General features: G+C 37.3%; 1 protein-coding gene across 1 annotated transcript in view; it reads left to right on the top strand.

The window, feature by feature from the left end:
• The window catches only part of LOC127384218 (cytosolic beta-glucosidase-like), a 158,147-nt gene that overhangs the window by 18,602 nt on the left and 116,608 nt on the right, over window positions 1-22,937 (top strand). Inside the window, exons 2-3 of the mRNA XM_051618303.1 lie at window positions 1,031-1,103; window positions 5,210-5,437. Coding sequence (XP_051474263.1) covers window positions 1,031-1,103; window positions 5,210-5,437 — 301 coding nt within the window. The remainder of the gene's footprint in view (window positions 1-1,030; window positions 1,104-5,209; window positions 5,438-22,937) is intronic.

Below are 22,937 nucleotides of genomic sequence, written 5' to 3'. Positions count from 1 at the left end.
TTCTTGCCTAGCAGTCCAATAAGCGGAGATGCTGACCTTGGCAAAAGAAAAGTGGAAATAGTATTATAATAAATACGGCAAGAACTCCAGTAAGTAAAAAAAGAAAAAAAAAAAAGAAAAAAAAAAAAAGGTAGAAGTAGCGCCATCTAGTGTGCCAGGTGTCATAGTCTTCTGGGAAGGGACAGTAAGCTACTTTCAGCCCATCCCACTTGTTAGTTATACCCTGGCTTCTCTTTCTATTCCTGCTCCCTTCTCAGGCTGCTGACAGGAGAGCAGGAACTGTACCGACAGAAGGGAGAAGGAGACCTGAGGGATGTTCTGCAGATGCTGATTCTGGCACACATGCCATAAGGTTGTCATTGCCGCTCCAGAAAAAATAATCATTATCCATGGGATTTTAAAGAAGGAGAAAGATAGCTCTTCTGGCTGTACTCCTGTACAAATCTTCCTCTTCTACTCATTGGTTTCCACTGCAAATTTGTAATGGCTGAAAAAATCCTTAAATCCTTTCTTCCTTACTGCAGGCCAGTTGTTTTTGTTTTGGGAAAGAAAAAACATAAACTCACTTCTAGAAAAGAAGACGTGCTGCTGGTTTTTGAAGTTAACTGAAAGGAGTGGAAATTACTCTTTGCCTGGTGACTAAAGGATTTATGTTGAGTAGAGGGTCCACAAAGTCCTTTGGCTGGCAGGTGGGAGCTGGAGAGACATGAAGGGGAACAGGGTCCTGCTCTGTGTACTAATGTTTTTCATGAGGTGGAGCCCTTTTAGCATGACCACCCTAGGCTTTTCCACAGCTGCCTTTTCCACTTCCACTGTTAGCTGACTGAACCTCTCCGCTTTAATCCTGAGATATGCAAAGTGTATGGCTTGCCTTTCAGTGTGTGATGCTGCACAGGGTTTATTTTTGTCTTCACTGTGGAATCTGCTTGCAACAAGTGGAAGAGTGATTGAGCCAGAAACGCTTGTCTGCAAATCAAGCCCTCATCTCCATAGCATCACATAATACTGTGTATTTGCCTGTCCTCTGGAGCCGGTGCCACAGGATATTGCTTTTCCACTTGGATTTGCTTGGGGTGCAGCTACAGCAGCATATCAAATCGAAGGTGTCAATTTTTAGCTGCCAAAGCATCAGAGAACTTTTAAGTGAACAAAAAGTCTGGATCCAGGAAGGAGGATGTTTGATCTTTGCCTTGTTACAGAGATGCTACATCTGATACAAATCTGTGTAGTTCTCTTTGAACACCTCTGGCTTGGAATGGGAAATGTAAAGTAATTCAAATGGAGGAGCAACTTTTTACAAGTATTGAGAGTGGGGCAGAAAAAAAGCAGATAAAAGTAATTTTCCAGCTAGTTCTTGAGTATTTATTTTCTCTAGAGCTATTGTAAGTGGATCACTATTAGCTAGATGCAAGTACTACTTCATCAGACACTGGTACTCACAGGGGGTCCTCCATTAGAAATTTGTCTCCAAAGAGTATGAAAAATACTGAACTGAGAAGCTAAAAATTGGGCTTATGGAGGGCCTCTCACAGGAACATGTAGCATGTTTCCAACTGAGTGGAGGTCCTGATAAAGCACAATATGAAAATATGTAGCAAATTAGGGAATGTAAACCCTCAAGGTACAGGGACTCCTACATCTATAACCTTCCCAAACTTTATCGCTTCCTAATTGTGTGTATAGAGATTTTTTTAAAAAATATATAGATCTGATTTTCTCATATTATACCCTGCAGCATAAAGGCACTTAGCTCACATTGATTTCAGTACCTAAATGGGAGCTGTAGATCTAAAATTGCCTTTGAGGATGTAGCCTTTAGTTCTTGGTTACTGCTAAAAGCGAGAGTGCTTGCCCGTACTTGGTACCTTTTAACAAGCTCAGTTAGCTTCACCTAATAGACTGAACAGCCTGCTGTTCCCGAGCAATCAATATTCTGGGCCAGATTCTAACTCGAGTCCTGCATTCATGTAGCTCTACTAATTTTTAAAATGTTAACTGCGTGTGCATATAGAATGGCATTATAATTTCCTGCCTTTTTAGTGGCTAGATGTGCAAGTTCAATGCTCTCTTAATGTGTTTTTAATGAGCTTTCCTAAGGCTCCTGAGTGGGAGAAATGTAAAATAAAAAAATAAAAATCTATAATGTGGTCTAGACACTACTCAAATGACCCTTTTCCCACAGAAATAAGAAACTCAACAGGGAATTCCTCTTCCTGAAAGCCTTGGAAGCTGTGCAGCTTCCAACTTCCAGGCATCATGATTGAAGCAATAGTTCTGATAGAATCCAAACCTGGTTGCTGCACATATCACAAGATACACACTGGATGAGGCAAGGGCTGACAGGCTACATTATTTTTTACTGTCAGCTATGTATTTATGCACAGCACAACCTTCTCTACTCTGTATATTTCAAAGTGCTAAAAAATCATACCAATTGTACTCGGCAGGCTCAAAGTGCAGATTTCAAAGGTTCATGACTCAGTCAAATCAAAATCAATTTGCACCAGAACACTCAAAAGCACTTCTTCTTACTGAGGGCCATTTCTATGCTAAATTCCAAGTCTCTGCTTGATTTTTTAATAATTTTTATTTTTTTTAAGAGAGGGAAAAGTTGCAAAAAAATTCTTGTAATATTAACAGAGGTTTTCTTCACTTCTTTCATATGCCAAATAGTTGAAGTGCATTAATTCAAACAAAATTTCACTTTTTGGGCAGAGACCAGGCCAAGAAAATTTCACCCTGAAAGGTGGAAGCACAACTTAATTAGAAGAAAAGATAACTTGCAAAAGTACATGAAAACTGAAATACTTTGATCCATAATATTCCTGATTCACCTGAAAGTAAAAACATTCTGTCTGATGACATTGCAATAACTGCAGAGAATGGGGAACGTGCATCACATTTCATGTTAATTTCTCTTAATGATTTGATGACATCATGTAAAGGTTTGGTAGCTAAGACTTACCTATGTATTTGAAATGTACAATCAGGTCCTCATCAATGTTCTTCCTGGCCCTGAAGCTCACCAAAAATCAGGGTGTCTCTAGACTGTGAACTGCTGTGTAGTGTGAAAGTTTCTGAGCAATCTTGGACGTGCAAGCTTGGTTTATTGAAGCAGAGCAGAGATCTGTGCAGACTAATTGTGGATCAGCAGGACACATCAGTGTGCATGGAGCTTTCTGTTGCCTAGGCTAGATTGCTTCTACGCTCTATCTATCTAGCTTGGATACTCTACAGAGTACAGAGAGGCTCTTCAAACAGCATGAGGATACTTGAAAGAGGGTTTGTTTGCCACAGCCCCAGTCAGGACTGTTTAGCGGCTAATGACCACTGGAGTAGTACTGTTATATACTGCTGAAAATCAAATGCTTCTTCCCCTCCCCTCCACTGCCTTTGCTGGAGGAAGGCAAAGGCAGACAACAAAAGAAATTGTTCGGCATCTGCTCTAGCTGCTGACTCTTAAATGAAGGTGTGTTAGCTGCCCGCTATGGCAGCTTTTGACTTCCCTTTGCTGCCGTCGTAGGAGCTGTGTCATATCAATATGGTGCAGAAAGACTGCTCTTAAAAGGCTCCTAAATTCCAGGTACCACCAAAAAATTACTGTTATTTGTTATTTCCTGCACTCCTCTAAAATTACTATTTATTTCAGCAGGCATACTTGAAATCAGAAGCAGGATATAGAAAACTTATAGTACCAAATTTTTCTGAAGAGTATACAGACAGACAACAAAGGCTGGGATAAAATCTGAGATTAAGAGAAACTCCAAATGTCTGAATCTAAAATTTGACCTACTTTGAAGGTTGTACCATATAAGAGTTTAATTTACTGACCAACCAAATGTGGAGCTATTGGTGTCCGTGTGCTGCAATAAAATTCTGTAAAGAACATGAGATGTGACAACGATCTTTGAAAAGCTAGGTTATAGAAGTGATATTACAATTTTTAGTAATGCTTTAAATTAAGTGTCTTCAATATGCTTAACCTTGCATTAAACTTAGATTTAATAAGACAGATGTGTATTAAGTACTGAATATACTTAAGGGAGCAATCTTGCATTGGCAGGGGATGGACTCAATGACCTCCTAATAGTTCTCCTCCATCTCTAATTTCTATGATACTAATTGATTATTAAAACACTTTTATTGAGGATTGATATGTAGCTATTATATAGTTATTAATCTTACAACTCAACTGATATTTAATTTATACATGATTTTAACGCACAATGTCATTTAATTTTTAAAGAGTAACCCTGAAACAGTGGGTTCACTAAGACTGTGAAACATCTTGCTTTTAAATGATGCTGGCCATTTTGGGGTTATTTGCAATATTATGATAAAATCACACTTTGCAGCAGTGTAAGTTTACAAAGCTCTCCACAATAAAAATTAAATGTTTACCTCAGTTACAGCGTTGCTCTGGAAAGACGAAGAAGCTTGACATGAAGAAAGGGGCATTTATTTGGTTTAAATACTATGTAATGTCAATACTGTCTAACCTCAAACAACAGGTAATTTTGAATATTTTAAAGGTAATCTATCTTAATTTTGGTTTGCAAAAAATTTCCCAAAAATATGAAAATTAAGAAAATAGTGCTGAGACTTTGAGCATTCAGAATTATTTTCTGTGAACATTTGGCTAAGAAAAAACAGAAGTTTTGTGAAGCTGTGTTATTAATTCAGCTTGTGTGTGCCTAAGGCCTTGGCTCATAATGGCATTCCTTTCTTTTTAACAAACTGTCAGGATTTTCAAAGGACATCCAGAAAGCCATAACTGTCTATTTGTTGAATGTATTTCTCATACCCTAAAGGCTTTCTTTGATATGGACTGATCTTTTACATTCATGGATGGAAGTTGCATTAGAAAATCCCTTTGCAAAAACTTGTAGTATCTCAAGAGTTGCAAAGATCTGATTTTTGGCTAAGAAAGTATAAAGAGTGTCAGAACTCTGGATGCTTTATAAAATGGGATTTTAAAATAATTATCATCAAGTAAAAATATTAATAAATACAAAACCTAATACAAATATATACTAATGTTTGAAATTTCCCAGTTACTTCAAATGATACAAGGAGTGTTTGAGGGAATACTGCTCACTTTGCTCATAGGATTTTGAGGGGTTTGTGCTTACTTTGTGATAAATAGTTACATTCAACATACGTCTTTTGATGTCAAAAGTATAACAACCAAGTTTTGTTTTTCAAGCAGAAGGCTGGAATGCAGATGGAAAGGGCCCTAATGTCTGGGACACATTCACCCATCAGGGAAGAGATCGAGTTTTCAAGAACCAGACTGGTGATGTAGCTTGTGGCAGCTACACTCTGTGGGAGGAAGATTTGAAATGTATCAAACAGCTTGGATTGACTCATTATCGCTTTTCTCTTTCCTGGTCACGTCTGTTACCTGATGGGACGACAGGTTTCATCAACCAGAAAGGCAATTGTTCCTTAAAAATAGAAGGTTGCAGCTTTAATTCAAGGTTATTGCTGCAGTCTGGCATAATTAATCTAGTATGCTATTCTGCAGTGTAGCTTTGAAATTGCAACTTTTTTTCAGAGTAATTATAGGATGATTTTTATAGGTTTGCAACAACTTACTAATTAATATTCCAGATCCCCTTGGATAGCACAATCTTTTGGGATAGGATTAGTACTATGTTTCCTATGTATCTTTTTGCTTACTCCATTTTTTTAAATTGTAACTCTAAATCATTTTGCTTCATCAGAATGTTTGTACTTATAGGGATCCTAGCCGTGAGGATATTTTTGGATGGCTTACAATAGACGAGTACCTTATTTGGCAAATGTATTTAGATAGTTTATCAGTATACGCTGATATACTGAACTTTGCCTTCGCTATTTTACACTAAATGTACATACTTTTCCTAGATATTTCCTTTAGCAAATTAGAGTGGACTTTTCACACTCAGCTGGCAAGTATGGTTAGTCCTCTGACAAACAAAAGACAGTCTTGCTCTGAAAAGTTTTCACAATCTCAGCAGACAGTGTAAAAGTGAAAAAGAATATATCACAAGCTGGCCAGATTGCTAGAAGTCAGATACAAAATGTGTTACATTTCTAATTTGTTTATTTTAATTCCATTGATATGGACTGGGGAGAAAATGAAGGGGTCTTGCCAGGAAAAGACAGGAAATGGCAGCTTGGCCTGCAGAATATATGGAATGGAAAAAAAAGAAGAAATAAAGAGAATTGTGAAGAATAGGAGCAACTGAACCTGAATCAGACAGGTTAGAAGAATCAAAGTAGTTGGCTGAGGCCTGTTATATGTTGGGAGGGTAATGTTCTGAGGAGAAAACAGAAAAGTAGAATCGGATGAACCTCCGAGTCTCAATTCTGACTCCTACTTTTCTGAATCTCAGTTACACCAAGAAGATAAATACGTTTGTACTTCTGGGATGGTGTTTGCTTGGCAACTCTGTTCTTCCAGTGGTTTGAAGATTGCTAAGATGGAAGGCTACAAAAGGATAGGATTTCTTAGAAAATGCTCTTAAAGTTATCCTGATCCGTACTAAGAGGATAACAACAGAAGCAATATTTTTCTGCAGAATTTTGGTCATGTAGAGTTTGGCTGTTCAATAGGCAGCAGCCTGTCCTCTGCATCCTGCAGATTATGGTTTTCACCAGAGAGTGAATGAGCCTTGGTTTCAAAAATCCACAAAGGGAGGGTTGGTGAATCAGCTCTAAACAGACCAACTAGCCATTTTCTCCTGCAGAGCATGACAGCAAAAACCGTGCCAGCATCCTGGAGAGGTTTGAATGGAAGCCTTTCCTTTGCCACCAAAATTTACAATATGTGGCCCACTTTCACTGGCACAGCTTGCCCTTCCCTAGGAACACTTTTTTGTGGTGTCTTGAATTTAAATTTGGCTGAGTCCTTGTGGTTTCTTTCCTGTACATTCCTTCCATACAGGGCTGCAGACCCTGTATGGTCCCACAGAGCTGCCTACAGAATGGACTTTGTTAGTTAGACATCAGAGCGAGAGATAGCGGGCAGACATTCTGAATGCATTTTGTAAGGAAAGCTAACATTTTGACAAAACTCAGCTGTAATTTCAGAAAATGTTCACTTGATCCCCAGTATAAGCAGTTGCCTGATTAATATTATGAACTTTACATTTAGCAAAAGGGCATTGGAGGAACTCCAAGTAGGCCAGCTTTCATTAGGCAGGAGTTCACTTCTCTTGTGCAGTGATCTGTTGAAGCAATTGTAACTGCATAGCATGGAAAGGCCATCATCTTCTATATAAACATTTTTACAAAGAGCATGTGAAGAATTAGAAAGCTTAGAGCAATGTCCTTTCAAATAAAATCATTCACACCAGCTGATTCACTACCAATTTCACACCTAAGATACAGGACATTTGGAAACCTTTAAAACCATTCTGTTTCTGACTTGGTGGGGGTAGGGTCTTTAAAAGCAGTGATGTTGTAGGTGTATTGTTCCCAAGACATGTCAGGTTTTTGGTTAAGACTTTCACCAAGTTTGTGTTTAAAGTATTTTTGTACGGTTATTTCTACCCTGGGAGGTTCTCCAAGCAGAACAAGTTAGCTGTCAAACACTGGGTGTCAGTGTGGCAGGGGACAGAAGGAGTGGGTGTGGGGGCATTGAACCTGGGAAAGTTAGATTTTGTGCCTTACTTCTGCATGAAGGTAGAGCATCAGGACGGAGAAAGGTGATGCCTAAAAGGAGAAAAGGGCAATCCCTCACTTTCCAGTGGCAAAATCCTCCTTAATGTCTGTAATCCCAAAATTTTTTGATGTCTCCACAGAACCCTTATATAGACTTTTACTCGGGAGAATGTTTGCTTCTGTATTTGTGCTTCCAGCTGACCCACAGATTCAGCCATATAATGTAAATCATACTACTCTGGAAGGCACGAGACAATGTGGAAATCTGATTTGTCAATTACATTTTTCAGGAATGCAGTTGTATTTCTCATAATTTCCTAACACAAAGCATAAATCTTTTCAAATAAGGGTGCTTAACTGAAATGTAAAAAAATAATGATAGCAGGTTGCACTTAAATGTTATAAATAGTACTAAATTATTTATATTCTGAAAATTAGAATGGGAAATGCTAGTGTATTCTAGGCAAACATTACTCTGAATATGGTAGAACAGGATCCCATATAAGCTAAGGATTTCTTTTTTTCCCAGTTTATGCTTACGTAGTAAGCCTTGCAGTCCCACCAGCAAACATTTAACACACATCCACTGAAGTCAAACAGGTCCCTGTCCAAAAGCAACAGTAACAAACTATTTGCCTCTAAATGCTCTTGCTAATTGCAAGAATTTTATTTTCCAAGTTTAAAGATCTGGTATATTCTTTCCTCTTTGACATGGGTGCGTTCACAGGGACAGGCATGTATACCCTCAGAATGTAATGTATATTTCTGGTGCTGCATTTGGAAGGAAAAGCAAATTATCTGTGAGATTTATTGTGAATTACTTTGGAAACAAACTTATTGAGTCTTGCTGTGCTAAGGGATGTGTATGCACCTGTTTGTTTACAAGAAGGCACTATCTAAATCTGGGGTTCATAATCAATTGCTGCAGTAAATGTTGTCTTAAAAAAGCCATTCAACAGAAATCCTTATGATCAGTCATCTGAAGTTAGGTTAATTTGAACTCTAATACTGTCCTTTTAAGAAGAAGGTAGTATGGGATTTGGTGTTGGCATTTTTAAATACCAATACACAGCAGGCTGAACCTGAAAATACCAGGGAAGTTATAGTACAATATAGTACAGAATTATTTGCTAATGGACAAGTTTCCTGCTTTGGGTTAAACAAAATCTGTTGTTCAGAAACTATTAAGAGTAGTAATCTAAACCATACATACCTCCTAAGCACACTTTTTGTTATCCTTTGCAACTTAGTTCTCCTCTTCCTCCTTTCTGCTGTGCTCCCAGCTTCTTTAGACATTTCTCAGTTCCCAGTTTCAATACAGTAAGGCCTTGGGATAGACATTTCATGAGCCCCTATGGCTTACTAGGATATATGGTATTCTAAGACACATTAAGTTTCTATGAATTTTAGGTTTATAAGGTTCTTAAACACTTTGATATATGTAACCCAAGTCTCTGAAGCAAAGGCTGACTGATTTCTACATTCCACCAGTCTTAAGGAAACCTGTTCCTGGCTGGAGCCTCTTAGCTTAACAAGTACTAATTCAAAGCCAATGTTGGCCTTTTCCAATTACTGCACTAAACCAGATAGCTCAAGTAAAATGGCAAACTAACTGATACTCTTTGATCCAGATACTATGACGTGTTTTCCAGTATCTGCTGTTTTCAGAAGGCTTAAAAGCAATGTAGTTGTGTTCGGGTGTAAGCAGAATTAAAAATGGCTATATAAGAGCTTAAAGTATACTGATATTTAAACTTACAGTGACCTCTCAGCAACATAAAAATAGTCCTCTAGGAAATGTATTCATGTCAGCCACTGCTAAATCTGAGCAGAAGTTGAATTCCTTTTAAGCCTCTAGAAATACATCCCCAGTACTGGCCAGCTTTAACAACACATCCAGGAAATTAAAGTTGATCTCTGTCTTATCAAGGGGGGACAAGAAAGGTTGGAAGTCATGAGCTTTCAGAGAGGTAAGCTAATTCCTTCTTGCAGGTAGAAGGACTGAGCTGTCTGCAACAGTGGCAGTGTAAAAAGAAGAGAGTTGGTGTCTTGGATAAACTATTGCCAAGCTGTTAAGGTTAGTGGCTAAGGAGACCAGCGCTCTAAACTCCATCTAAAATCTATTAAAGCACAGTGAAAAGCCTTAAGTGTCATATAGATCTGGTAAGACAACCTGGCTAATAAGGGAACCATTGAATCCACACCATTGCAAAATACTGAAGGCATTGACAATCTTCTTTGTCTTGTTGCTGGCACAAACAGTGATGGAGAATGGAACAGTCTCAAGAAAAGAGCTCACCCAGCTAACCAAGTTCAAATCATAAAAGACCAGCTTAGTTACCTTGCTGAGTGTGCCACTACACTTTTTAAAAGACACAGTTCTCAAGAAGAGAAATGCTTTCATTAGAACAAATCTACCTGTCAGACTCTCAGGTGTCAGGATTTTTCCAACACACTTTCATCTTGTATGTGCAGCCAGGCACTTAAATGAAAGGATTATATTTTCATGTGTCCAGCACCCATCAGAATTATGTTTCCTCTGGGGAGTTGCTGTCCACTGATCTACTTTGAAAATTTGCATCCTCATTTCACTTTATGTGCCTGATTGGAAGATTTTGTGTGCTGAGCATTTTTGCCAACTCTGGGGTCTTATGACAGTAGTCAGCATGCAGTTGAGAGGAAATATTTGCATCTCTTAACAGGGAAATGTGCAGTGGGTTTTTCTTCATGTGTTAAAATGTAATAAAGCTATTAAGTTAACCCCTTTTCTCCCCTCTTTATTGTAATACTTTCAGGAGCCAATTATTACAGCAATCTTTAATAACCTGGGAAATGACATCTTGTTCACTGTATCACTTTGGCTTACCTCAGTCCGTAGAAGATGAAGGTGGATAGACATCTGAAAAGATCCTTGAGACCTCTAATATTGATGCAAAATATTGCTTCAGAACATTTGGAGAATGAGTGATCATTGTTAATGGGACTTTATGATGTTACTACAGGTGATTGTGAAACCACTGTAGCCCCAGAATTAGAATCAGAGATTACAAGGCAGATTATAATGTAACAAAAGCTCATGCTAAAGCCTGACACAGTTGTGATGAGGGCATCTCAGAATCCAATGAGTAATACTGGTTAATTTTTTATTATTTTTTTTTTTGAGGACCCCATCTGGATGGCGTAAGACATTGTACAAGATATAAATAAACAAGTCGCCTCGGGATTCTTTTTTTAATTTTTGCATTCTGGCTATAAAGAGTGGAAGCCTTAGTATTTTCCTATTGTCTTTATACTTGATAGCTATTTTACAATTTGAAATGACACACCAGTGTTATATCATATTTCAAACTTCAGAAATTATTTTCCTGATGCCAGCAGTAAGGTTTTCCTGGCATGCACCTACTGTTGGCAATGGGATGTGTGGTGACTGCCAGTACCAAGGGGTTAAGGAGCAGTGACAATAAGCAGATGTTAATGCAGGAAAGTTATTTTAGTCTTCTCATTAAAATAAGTCATTTCACTGTCTTCATGGGTATTTGCACAGTTTTGCTTTCCCATTGTTACTCATAAAAGGTCAGCTCATGGAAAATTAAGTTAATAGGGTCAGTGCAATTTGACGAAAACTAGTTTTAGTTTGTAGCTTTGAAAAGATAGAGGGTAATGCATCTGATTTTATGGCCTTTCTTACATCTGTTCTGAATAAAACTTCTGCTCTCTTGTTTTAGGATACATATAATAACTCTGTAATTTACATCACTGAGAATGGATTTTCCCAAAGTGACCCTGCTCCACTTGATGACAGTCAAAGATGGGAGCATTTCAAGTTGATTTTACAGGAAATTTTAAAAGGTACCATTTAAAATCATGAAAGATCAATTGTGCAAACTTAATCTAATTTTACTTTGTGCTTATTTGCATTCATCAGTGACCAATGATTCCTGAAGCTGAAACTCATGTAAATTGGAGAAAAGTGATGTGATTAGGAAAAAAATATATGTTTAGCTGAAAGTAAAGCAAGTAGTTTTAATCCAGCTCCCCCTGCTGTGGCAAAAAAACAGATGAAAAGGTGCTACATACATAATTTCTGAACTTGGTTTTGTAGATCCATAGTTCTTCATTGAGCAAAGCAACTACATTGATCCTCAAAAGTTCTTACTGTTCATACTTCTCATTGTGAAGGATGTGAAATGGAGTGCACCTGAAAACCTGACCATTAGATCTCATAATATCCTTACAGAATACCAACTCCCATACACAATGAGGCCTGTGTAATAATTCATTCCTATACGGTGCCATTAAGTCATCAAAGCTCAGCTTCTGCCTTCATGTCAGGATGGCCAAAAGTCTCTAGCACTAGCGAAGCTTGTTTGGTTTTTTTTTTGAGAAGATGCTTTACCATCAGTTTTGATAGAAACAATGCTGGTCCAATTTCCAATCTTCCAGAAATTTTTTCCCTACCTTCCTTCCCTTGTTAGTATTCTCTGAGGTATTTAACAGGGAGTAGGTCTTCTTGTTATGTATCAAGTGCACTGTATTTTTAAATGCCAGTTCATTTAAATAATAGCTAGTGTCCCTGTTACATTTGTCCAAAGCGATCACTGTAATGAATGTCTTATCATAGTTTAATAGGTTTTTTGTAGCCATTCTTCCATCTTCATGCTTCTTTACTTTTGCTATGCTTGTATTCTTTATTTTAGCCCTACTTTGCAATTTAAAAGCTACCTTTCTATCTACTTCCTTTTAATTTAAATTGCAATGTAGACTGGCCGTCCATGACAATTAACTTATTTTTTTTAAGCAGAAGATGCAAAGGGCCATTTCCTGGCACAGAAACCTAACAGTAGGGCCTGCTTCTACCTGAAGCAGGCAGACCATCATCTAGGTGCCTTTGGACAGCACTTCCTAGTCTGTCCCACATCTGGCCCCAAGCCATATCTGGAGAGTAATAGTTGGCATTAGACAGCAGTTTTGTCAAGGATTAAAAATTAAGGTCCACAGACTATTGAGGGATGGTGTTTGAGTGAGGCCATTGACCCTGTTTTGTTTACTTATAAAGCTGTAGGCAGGATATCTGGAATTGACTTTCTCTGAAGATGTAAAGAAATGTACAAACAGTACATTCACACTGTTTAATGAAATGGGATTCATTTACCAAATCTAGTGGTTTTACAATGTTCAATGGCTTATCCTAAAGTAAACATTTAGAGTAGGTGTGATGAATCACACCTTAGTGCATTCATTGACACAGTTCTCTTCATGCATAGTAAGGAAATTAAGGGCCTACCTGTGGGGCTCTGCGGCTAGATGTCTGTGTGTAAGACATTGCAAGTTGGGTAAAAGAAACCTTTGTGATTTTTTCAGTGTCACAAGGCTTTTAAATATGTGTTTGTCTTGACTGTAATCAGAGCATAGTTTTGGTTGTATATACAATTTGACTTTAAGTTGGACTGTTGTCATTTAAACCAGTGAAAAACATGTTCAATCACAGAATCATAGAATGGTTAGGGTTAGAAGACACCTTAGAGATCATCTCTATCCAATCTCCTTGCATTGATAGGGACACCTCCCACTAGATCCGGTTGATCAGAGCCCTGTACAACCTGACCTTGAATACCTCCAGGGCTTCAACAACTTCCCTGAGCAACTTTTGGCAGTGTCTTATCACCCTCACAGCAAAGAATTTCCTCCTAATGTCTAGTCTAAATCTCCCCTCTTCGAGTTTTAGGCCATTATCCCTTCTCCTCTTGCTACATGCCCTTGTAAAAAGTCCTTCCTCAGCTTTCTTGTAGGCCCCCTTCAGATACTGGAAGATCACTATAATAAGCCTTCTCTTCTTCTGGCTGAGCAACCCCAACTCATGCAGCTTGTCTTCACAGGAGAAGTGCCCTGTCCCTCTGATCATCTTTGTGGCCCTCCTCTGGACTCACTCAAAGAGCTCCATGTACTTCTTAGACTGGGGCTCCAGAACTGGACACAGTACTCGAGGTGGGATGTCACGAGTGCACAGTAAAGGGGGAGAATCACGTCACTTGACCTGCTGGCCATGCTTCTTTTGATAGAGCCCAGGATACAGCTGGCTTTCTGGGCTGCAAGTGCACATTGCTGGCAGTTTCATCCAACACTGATAAAACACTGGTTGAAACAGGTCTCTGTATGCAAAGATACTATAAATATCAAATCCATCCCCTGTAAGGCACTTTATGAAGAAATGTCATGTAACTTGAGTTTACTCTGAGTAAACAGTTTATTAAGACCACTCCTTACTTACTGACCCATGAATGAGCAACATATTTCAAGTTTTCAGCTCAGATGTCCTGCAAAAGACTTCAGTCAATGCTTAAATGCTTAACCATTTGTTAAGTGCTATGTGAAGCAGAACAGTTTAATTGCTTTGCATACAGTGTCTACTCTAAAATATTTCCTTATCTTTTGATAACTTTTGAAATTATTAGTACTGGCTCACTTATGCAATGAGCTCTGGGTCATGATAGGGGCCTGTGTGGATTTTGCTGTGGGATTTGGGCATGCCTGCTTACTTTTTGTCTAATCAATAAATAAATGTTTGACTACAGAGGAGAGTATAACTACAGCCTGTTATTGCACTTGTTAAAAGAAATATTTTAATATGTTATAATTGGATTGATAGTATCCTCATTTTTATCTTTTGCATTAAAAACCACCCTAGCTTTTAGAACACATGCTTGCACTAATTATGTTGATTTTGTCAGCCAAAGTTTTCAAAATAATAAGTATCTTCCCTTTTCAGGACTTTGCGTTTTAGAAAGTGCTATGTTCTAGTACTCTGAAAATCAGATACTTCAATGCCTCTCAAGCTAGGTAGCAAGAATGTCCAAAATTACTGAAATTTTTATTGTTATTAGGACTATTTAAATTATAAGATTTTGGAGAGCAGGTGCAGTCTTGAGTTGGCACAGCAACCTTCACCCACTAAGACTGTGATTGCACATTATGGATGACTAATAAAACAACTGCATGTTTCTCCTATGCTTTTTTTTTTAGAAAAAAAATATTTTTATGCTGTCAGAAAAAACTGAGACTTAAAATTTCTGGGCAGTGTTGGTTAATAAGACCAGAAAGAGCAACACAAGAAAGAACTAGGAAATAGAGAGCAAACAATATGCAGCTATGATAAATATGTCACGGTATAGACATTAGAGATGGAAAACAGTATTTAAATGGATACAACTGCTGCTATGTTGCCTTTGCACCTTGTGAATAGATTAAAGAATCAATACTTTAATAAATGTGAATATACATATTTAGCATTTCTACAGAATCATAAGCATGCATGGTGCTTTACAGATAAATGAAAACTATGTTTTCTTACCTCAAGTAACTGAAAATCTAATTTAGATACAATGCATTAAGAGATGACAAAGAGAAGGCTGGATGAGAGGTAAAAAGGGAACATGGATTGGAGTAGCAAAATGCTTTTTGCTACAGTTGTTATTCCTTAATTTTATGTAACATATGTTAAGGATGATATCTAGACCAGTGATCAAGGCTGCCAATGAAAGGTCATTGAAACTACTTAGTTTTGAAAAGTGGAACCTTCTAAAAGAGGTAATAGAGTTTCACAAAGTCTATGGAAGACAGCAGTGCAAACACTGGGTAAAATATCACCAAAGGCAGATGATGGAGAAGAGAGAAGAAGTTATTCTGTAATCTGGATGGTATAAGATTATTAATAATGCTGATGGGGAGCAAAGAATTAATTGTGTTTTAGGTTGCAGAGGGCTGCAAGAAGTAGGCACTGGAGAGTTGAAGTTAGTAGGAACAGAAATAGTTGAGGATAATATGTTGTGAAACAGGCAGAGGCAAATAAGAGGGAGATGGACACAAATAAATGTGAACAAACAGGGCTGCATTTTGGAGTAAATAGAAAACATATGAACATTTCATCTGGAATCAGCTAGAAGGTTGGCAGTAAAAAATACAGGGCAAATAGGAGAAATTATTGCAAGGAGAATGGGATGAGTAAAGCTCAAGATTCAAAGGGTGTTAATTTTCTCCTTAAATATGCTTGAATGAAGCAGAAGAGAAAATGAGATACAGGGAATGCTGACTGCAATGGGAAGTGCAGAGCAGAACTAAAACTGACAGTAAGCAAGGTGGTGCAGTTAAGAGAATTTTTAAAAAATGCATCTTAAGTTAAAAGCAGACCCTTCTGGATAGCTTTTTTTTTTTGTCCTTTTTTTCCCTCAGACTTCTAAGAGTTGTTATAAAACCTTTCATATATTGTCATTAGTCTACACTTTGACCTTGCTCTCATGAACTAAACATTTAGCCTGTGTTGTGTATACGTACTAGCCTGCTTTTGCTGCATTCCCATACACATAAAACAGTGAGGTTATAATGCAATGCTGTAGTCCATGAAAATATGATTTATTGTTAAATTAAAGATGGATGTCATAATGTGAGCCCCTTGGGTCAACTATAAGCCTGAATGTTATTGAAAGAGCTGCAGCAGCAGCTCTGTTTCTTCATTGTCACTGACAAAAATGCCTCTACAAATAGAATACAACAATGCAGACATCTTAAGGAGTCTCTGAGATGTGCTGTCCCTGGCATAACATTGCCATGTGACATTTTCAAGAACTATAAATACATTGACTGCATTATAGTGTAAAATTTGAGAAGCTTTGCAGTAGTCACTGCGGAAAGTTAAAATCAAGCTAAATTTGTGGTGAATACTATAAAGGATTCAAAGCTTAAAAAAACCCAAACAACCCCCACCCAAAGAAAATATAAACAAACAAACAAATCAGAAACCTCTAAAATAATAAATATATAGCTAGCATAGAACAATGTCTATATCATATTTTTAATATAACTTTTCAAGGTCCAGAATACCTAAACAGGATTCCTTATAGTACCAATTAAATGTCAGTTTTGTAATTTCACATCTTGACAAGAAGAGTCATGTATAATTTCTTAGGAAGTATGGCTGAGACCACATCTAGACAACAGAGATGGCCAGTTTTTAGCAGTATTTTCCTGTTACTGAAAGTTTACACCTCTTTTTTCTCTTCACATTAATCCTTTAATCTGACTGTTTTACCTACAAAAGTGAGGTTTGGGTTTTTTTTATAAATATTAACCAGCAGTTTTCAAATGCAAAATTGTGAAGGAATATTTTCTTTCTGCAAAATGCTCTACAATCTGACTTCAAATCTGTAATCTTCAGCGAAGATAAAAAAACAGTTGTGTGTTCGTGTTGGGAAAATTTCTATTGGAACCAGGCTAATACGAGCCCAGTCAGTATAGCACCAGAGGAGGATCATCTCTCTGAAAGAATGATGTGAGAGTAGACTTCTTGGTTGCCAGTGTCTTTATTTTGATTGAAAAGTTCAAACTAAAAGCAAGATTATGCAATAGCGAATAGATGTCTATGAGCCAATCAAATGGTCCCTGGGGAAAGAGCTGCAGAAGACGTGGGAGTTTTGTGTGCAGTGTTAAAAAGAGTGCAGCTAGACTGAGTGATGCTGCGGTTTATTCAAGTTGCAGGGAATGTGGATGTAACCATTATTTCACATCCTCAAGCAGTACCTGAGATGTGCTTTGATTCAAAAGTAACTAGACCCCAGCCCCCATGAACTGCTAGTTTTCAAAAGCATTGGTGACTGCAGCATAGGAATAGCTTCCTGCTCTGTAGAGGAGAGATACTGTGTCGGAGGCTTTGTGTCTACTAGCTACCTCAGAGAGGGTAGACTACATATTTAGGGACTGTGGATGTTATACTGCTTCTGGATAGCTCATGATTAAGTCCCTACTAGAACACACTTTGAGGTGTTACTTTTGTTATTGGCAGAGGATTTGCTTTGCTGAGATAAAAGTACTGCTGCATCATTCAAGCAAAATTCAGAAGTCTTCAGCTTTGCTGCTGCTTGCCTCAGCTGTGCAAGCAGAGATTGGGGATCTCAACATTTAACCAGTCTCTAATCTCCAAATGATATCTGTGTGGCCAGCGAGTTAGAGGTAACTAATCACTCCCCTGCATATGAGAGAGTTCCCCTAGGAAATGCTCTGTACCTATAAAACATAATCCTCACATGAGAAATCACTAGTGTAGGTTTTTTGTTCTGCTTTATTATTGTACAAGAAAAAAGATAAGGCAACTCCACTGGAAAAAACCTCACCAATAAAAAGGAAGGATTTTGGCCTTTAATATGAGCAAACGGACTTCTAAGAAAATTTTGAGTTTAAATTCATCACATGTGGATTGCACATAACATAATTGGATTTGATGTCAGTTCTAAGCCACATGCTTAATTTAGAGTTACCTTTCAGGAGAAAATGTACGGAATCCACAGAGGTACATAATAAAAAAATAATGTGCTAATGTTATGTCTTTTAGACAGTTTTACATTTAAATTTCCTCTTTTTTCAAGATAATTCAGTTTTGAATAACTCGGGCCCATTATGTGCATTCTAAGTGCCTTTCCTAGGATTATGTATAGGACTTCTCATAGCAGAAACTAAGTTAATATATAATAGACTTTGGCTAGTTTTTCTGTGTAGGCTTTCCTGGAGTTGAGATCTTTCATGGAGATGAGATATAAGTCCAGTTTACTAGAATAAACATCTCTGTTTAGGCACATATCACTTTTTAGTCATAGATTTCTATTCCACAAAATGAGTTTTTGTGTTTTGATATACAACATGAAACATTTTTCTTCCTAGGGCAGAGCTCATTACCAAAAATATTTTGAAAATTTGTTGAAAAGGTATTGGAAAATTAACGAGAAAAGCTGTTAAATGTGGTAGGGCTGGTAGAATTTTATCTCCAGATGTTCCCAAATGATGATTCCTGAGTATTTTTCATGGGAAGTATTCATGTTCTGTTTCTCATTGTTCTATCTAAATATTTGCTGATGACCTTTTAAGTAGTTGGACCTGTGATATGATTGTCCTTATGTTCATCTGACAGTTACTTAAGAATGGATCTTTTCTAAGACACATTTTCAGCAGTACAAATAGGAGAATGAATGAGAAGAGAGCCTTAGTTAGGGTCTAATATATAAAAAAAAAAACAACCAAAAAACGTGTTCTGAAGTGCTTGGGTAGCTAATATATTGTTATCTGGCTTTCAAACTAGTTATTTTTCATGATGTTTCTGTGATAATAGCTCGTCATTTGATTTCATGGGAGTTATTGTCATTCTAAAGGGCTGAAAATGATGTAAATGCAGCTGTACAGGAAATATTACAATACCAAATGAGGCAGTGTCATGGCAGTTCTATGTATATGCTGCTACAATGTCAAGATAAAAGAAAAGAAACTATATTGATCAATAGAGCAGAGTATCAGAAGTGATTGGGTAAAAGGCAAACAATACATTATCTGTTATGAAGTGTTATTAAATTAAAATACAGCTTTCAGGCTAGAGCAGCGCACTGAATTAGAACTCACATATGTCTGAGTGTTGAAAGCCACTGAGATTTTTACTGAGCAAGTATATGTTCCTTCAATGCAGTAACACATACATTTAATATGACCTACTTTATAATTGCTGTGGGAGTCTGCCTTTGCAATTTTTTTGATAGCTCTCTGTTCAAATTCTCAACCATAGCATTGGTTTAGTTTATTTGCATTGCATCAATTTTGCTAAAGGTTCTCTCATTTTTGTATAAAGAAATACTTAGCTTCATTTCACAGGAACTGAAGTATCTCAATCTCAGTTTTAAACTAGGGAAACTGAGGTTGCACAAGTTGAGTGAAACGTAACTAAGGTCACAAAACAGACGGAGTAATAATAGGAAGAGTACCTGGATTTTTCTGTTCTGTTCTGATTCTGTGTGTGCAGCGTCACATTTCCACTGCTAACGAACACATTATCGAATGAACATTCACATCAGAGTACATGAAGATCTACATGAATGCACAGTATACATCTATCAGAAACACTAATGGGAAAGTCATCTACTGAACTCATGTAGTAGCGGGAAATTAAGTACAAAATGTTACTATTTCAAATATATTAAAGATGCTTATCCTTAGTGAGGCAAGTCTGATGTTTGAACAGAAGATTTTTGAGGAGTTAATAATTCTATTATACAGGGGTATAATTGGCCCAGGAAAAAGGTGGGTATTTCTGGGAAATGAAAATCAAACTATCAAACAGTAAAATAAGTGTAAGTCATTATTCCTTACATTTACAAGAATGTTGCATCTATCTGGATGCAACAAGATTTATAATATATAAGTTGGAAAAAAAATCCATGTCTTTTACTTCTTCATGCTAGGGTAATAAAAGACCAGCTTCATGAAGTTTTCTAGACTTCCCTAACAATTTACACTCAGAAAGAGGTTAAGTGTAAGAACACAAATTTCTCAAAAGGAGAATTCATTTTATCATTTTCATGAATGCTTTAAAAGAATTTGCTTTTACATTTAATTTTCTTACAAAAATGTAACAGTTAAATATTAACAGTTAAATATTTTCTTCTTATTGTGTGAGAAGAGGAACCCTCCAGTGGTGCCACCACTTTATTTAGGAAAAGTAAGACCTAAAAGTAAAGACATTCTTAATATGTATAGTGATTCTGTGTTCTACTCTTAAATTGTGCACCCTGGCACATTTACACAGAGTAAAAACAACTTTGAAGCATCAGAATATAGGCCTTTTTTATATAATCTTGCATGGGAAACAAAATCTGGAGTGAATTGGACTTGCTGGCATTGGGTTCAAGGTGTTAATTCCCATGTAAAGGAAAGAAGAAAATGCAGTGTATTTTCTGCCTGGCTCATACCTTCACAGTAGTAAGTAGCCTCCTGCTGTAAGAACTGAAGCTGCCATGCACTTTTCAAGTCTATTCCTCAGTCACTGTGCATTGTAGAAATCCAATCTAAAGATCATAAAGGAATGAATAAGCATGACTGAATGCAGAGCTAGAGATAAATGCTTTAGTCCTTGCAGAAGTGAGGAGAGAGTGCTTTTGGCTTCCACAGCTTCTGAAACAGTCATTCGAAAGCTCTCTTGGACTTGCATGCCTTTTATATCTGCAGCTCAGACTGTCGCCTCTGATCTCAGCAACCAGCTTTGTGCTTGTCTGGCAGTCTTTCTCATGAGCTACCCCAGCAGTTACGATCAGCTGGGTGCATAAGTAAACAGCTCCCAGGTTCGACACCCTGCCGTTTACTCAACATCTTTATAAGCTTCTAAAAAGAATCTTTCACTACAAAATACAATCTGAGGAGCCAAAGTGGGGCAAAATCATCAGTCTCCTCTCTCAGGTGTTGGCTCTGCATTGGCTTGAAAACTGGACCTGCATCCTGAGACTTCAGTAGTTCAATGCTTTTTTAATATAGAATATGACATCAACTAGGGTCATGAAATCCCCTTCTCTTTTGTGTTCTTTTGACTATTGGGGATTTTCTCTGTTCTTATTTGACTGTCATGGTATTCCCTCTTTTTTTTATTCCCTGCTTGTCTTACCCCCATTAATCCTGTGTTTTCCAGCAGGCAGATGTTGATTCTCCTCATCCATGTGTAATCCCAATGAAATTTTCATTTTCCATATTTTATAGTCTGCTGCTATTCACTTTTCTAAACACAGGCAATAGGAGTCCAAGCGAGAAGAATTCACTAACCTCCTGGGGAAACTAAAAGTGATCATAGTCTAGCAAGTCAGTCTTTAAATGTCCTTTGCCCATTCCACCCTCCCCTCTGCTACTCTTTAAGTATTTAAATCTGCCCCCTACCAGTCAGACTTCCTCACCAGATGGTGCCTTCTGACTAGCTCTGACTTCCTTCAGCGGATGAATAAATACAGCCAAGAGCATAGGAACTGGTGAGACAGCTACTGGAATATTTCTTCAGTGCTAGTGTTCACTTTTTAAAAGGATGGTGAACAATAGGTGAGAGTTCAGGAAGGAGGTGCAAAAATTACTTGAGGGCTGGAGAAAATGCCCTACTGTGGGAATCTAAAAGAGCTCAGTATGCTTAGCTTATCAAAAAAGAAGATTGAGAAGTGTCTCTATTACAGTGTACAGGTACCTTCATGGGGAAAATATACTAGGTACTAAAGAGCTCTTTAATTCGGTCTAGAAAAGCAGAAGACGCAATGGCTGGATGCCAGGCAAATTCAAATGAGAAACCAGACATTTTTTAACAGTGGAAGCAATTAAATTTTGGCACAAATTATGAGAATGACTGGATTCTGCACCTCTTACCTTCACATCAATGCTGAGTGTAGTTTGGAAGATAAGCCTTAGCCAAAAACAAGTTTCAGGTACATTCCATGGAAAGTAGTGAAATTTAAGAACCTGTGACAGTCTTATGATCTCTCAGGTTTTAGTTCTATAGATTTAAAACTACTGACTACAATGACTGTCCATACACCATGAAAAACAAGCTGGTCAAAGGTTTACTCTTGGAATATTAGGCCATCGTTTTGTGGGATTAGATCTGTTTAAACAATTATTTTATTGACGTAAAAGATGAATCTAAACTAAATCAAAACAAAAAATTCATTGAGTGGTCCAGAGTATATTATTTTAATATATAGATTATTTTAAATTATTGTTATTTTTTGAGTCAAGACAATTTCAAAATGTATACCTCATTTTGTAAAGAAATGCCAAGTTTCTACTTTGGTGAGATTTTTAATTTGAATGTTCATACTTCGCCCAAATCTTTTTGCATTGTTTTTTTTCTACCTGAAATAATTCTGAGCCTCTCACACTTTAATTGCATTTATAGTATGCTTATTTTCAATGAGAAAACCACCCAATATATTTCCAGAAAAACAGGGAAGCACATTCCATTCTAATGCTCATTGGTTGTTCTCACTTGCTCTCCTCTCTGAAGATCATTATCATTTATGCAGGCAGTGATAGGTTTTTAAGTGATGTAATCATATATAGGTGTGAAACAGTAATGGCTTTCTCTTTAAAGATAAAGATTTCTTAAATGTTTAATTATATTCCACAAATTGTTTTAAAAGTAGACTGTTAATATTATTGTAAGACTCAGACTTGGAAAGCAATTGCCCTGTCTAATATATGTCATTTAATGCCAATATGCTTTCTTCTCTTCTTCCCACTATTGTTACTGTTTCCAAGTCCTGCGCTAGATAATTTCTCTCTTTGTGTTTATTCACACAGCTGTCAGCAAGCATGTTTCCCCTCCTCCAGCCCTGCTTAGCCAGGCCATGCAGATTTATCTTTTCTCTTCTTCTTAACTCAAAACACATTTTTTACATCTCTTGATTGCTTGTGCTTTTTTTTCCACTTCATTCAATTTTTCACTGTCTCTCCAAAGA

This window comes from Apus apus, chromosome 4, assembly GCF_020740795.1.
Source record: "Apus apus isolate bApuApu2 chromosome 4, bApuApu2.pri.cur, whole genome shotgun sequence".
NCBI classification, from domain to species: Eukaryota; Metazoa; Chordata; class Aves; order Apodiformes; family Apodidae; genus Apus; species Apus apus.
Note: the sequence above shows the minus strand (reverse complement) of the source record. Positions and strands in the feature narration are given on the sequence as shown.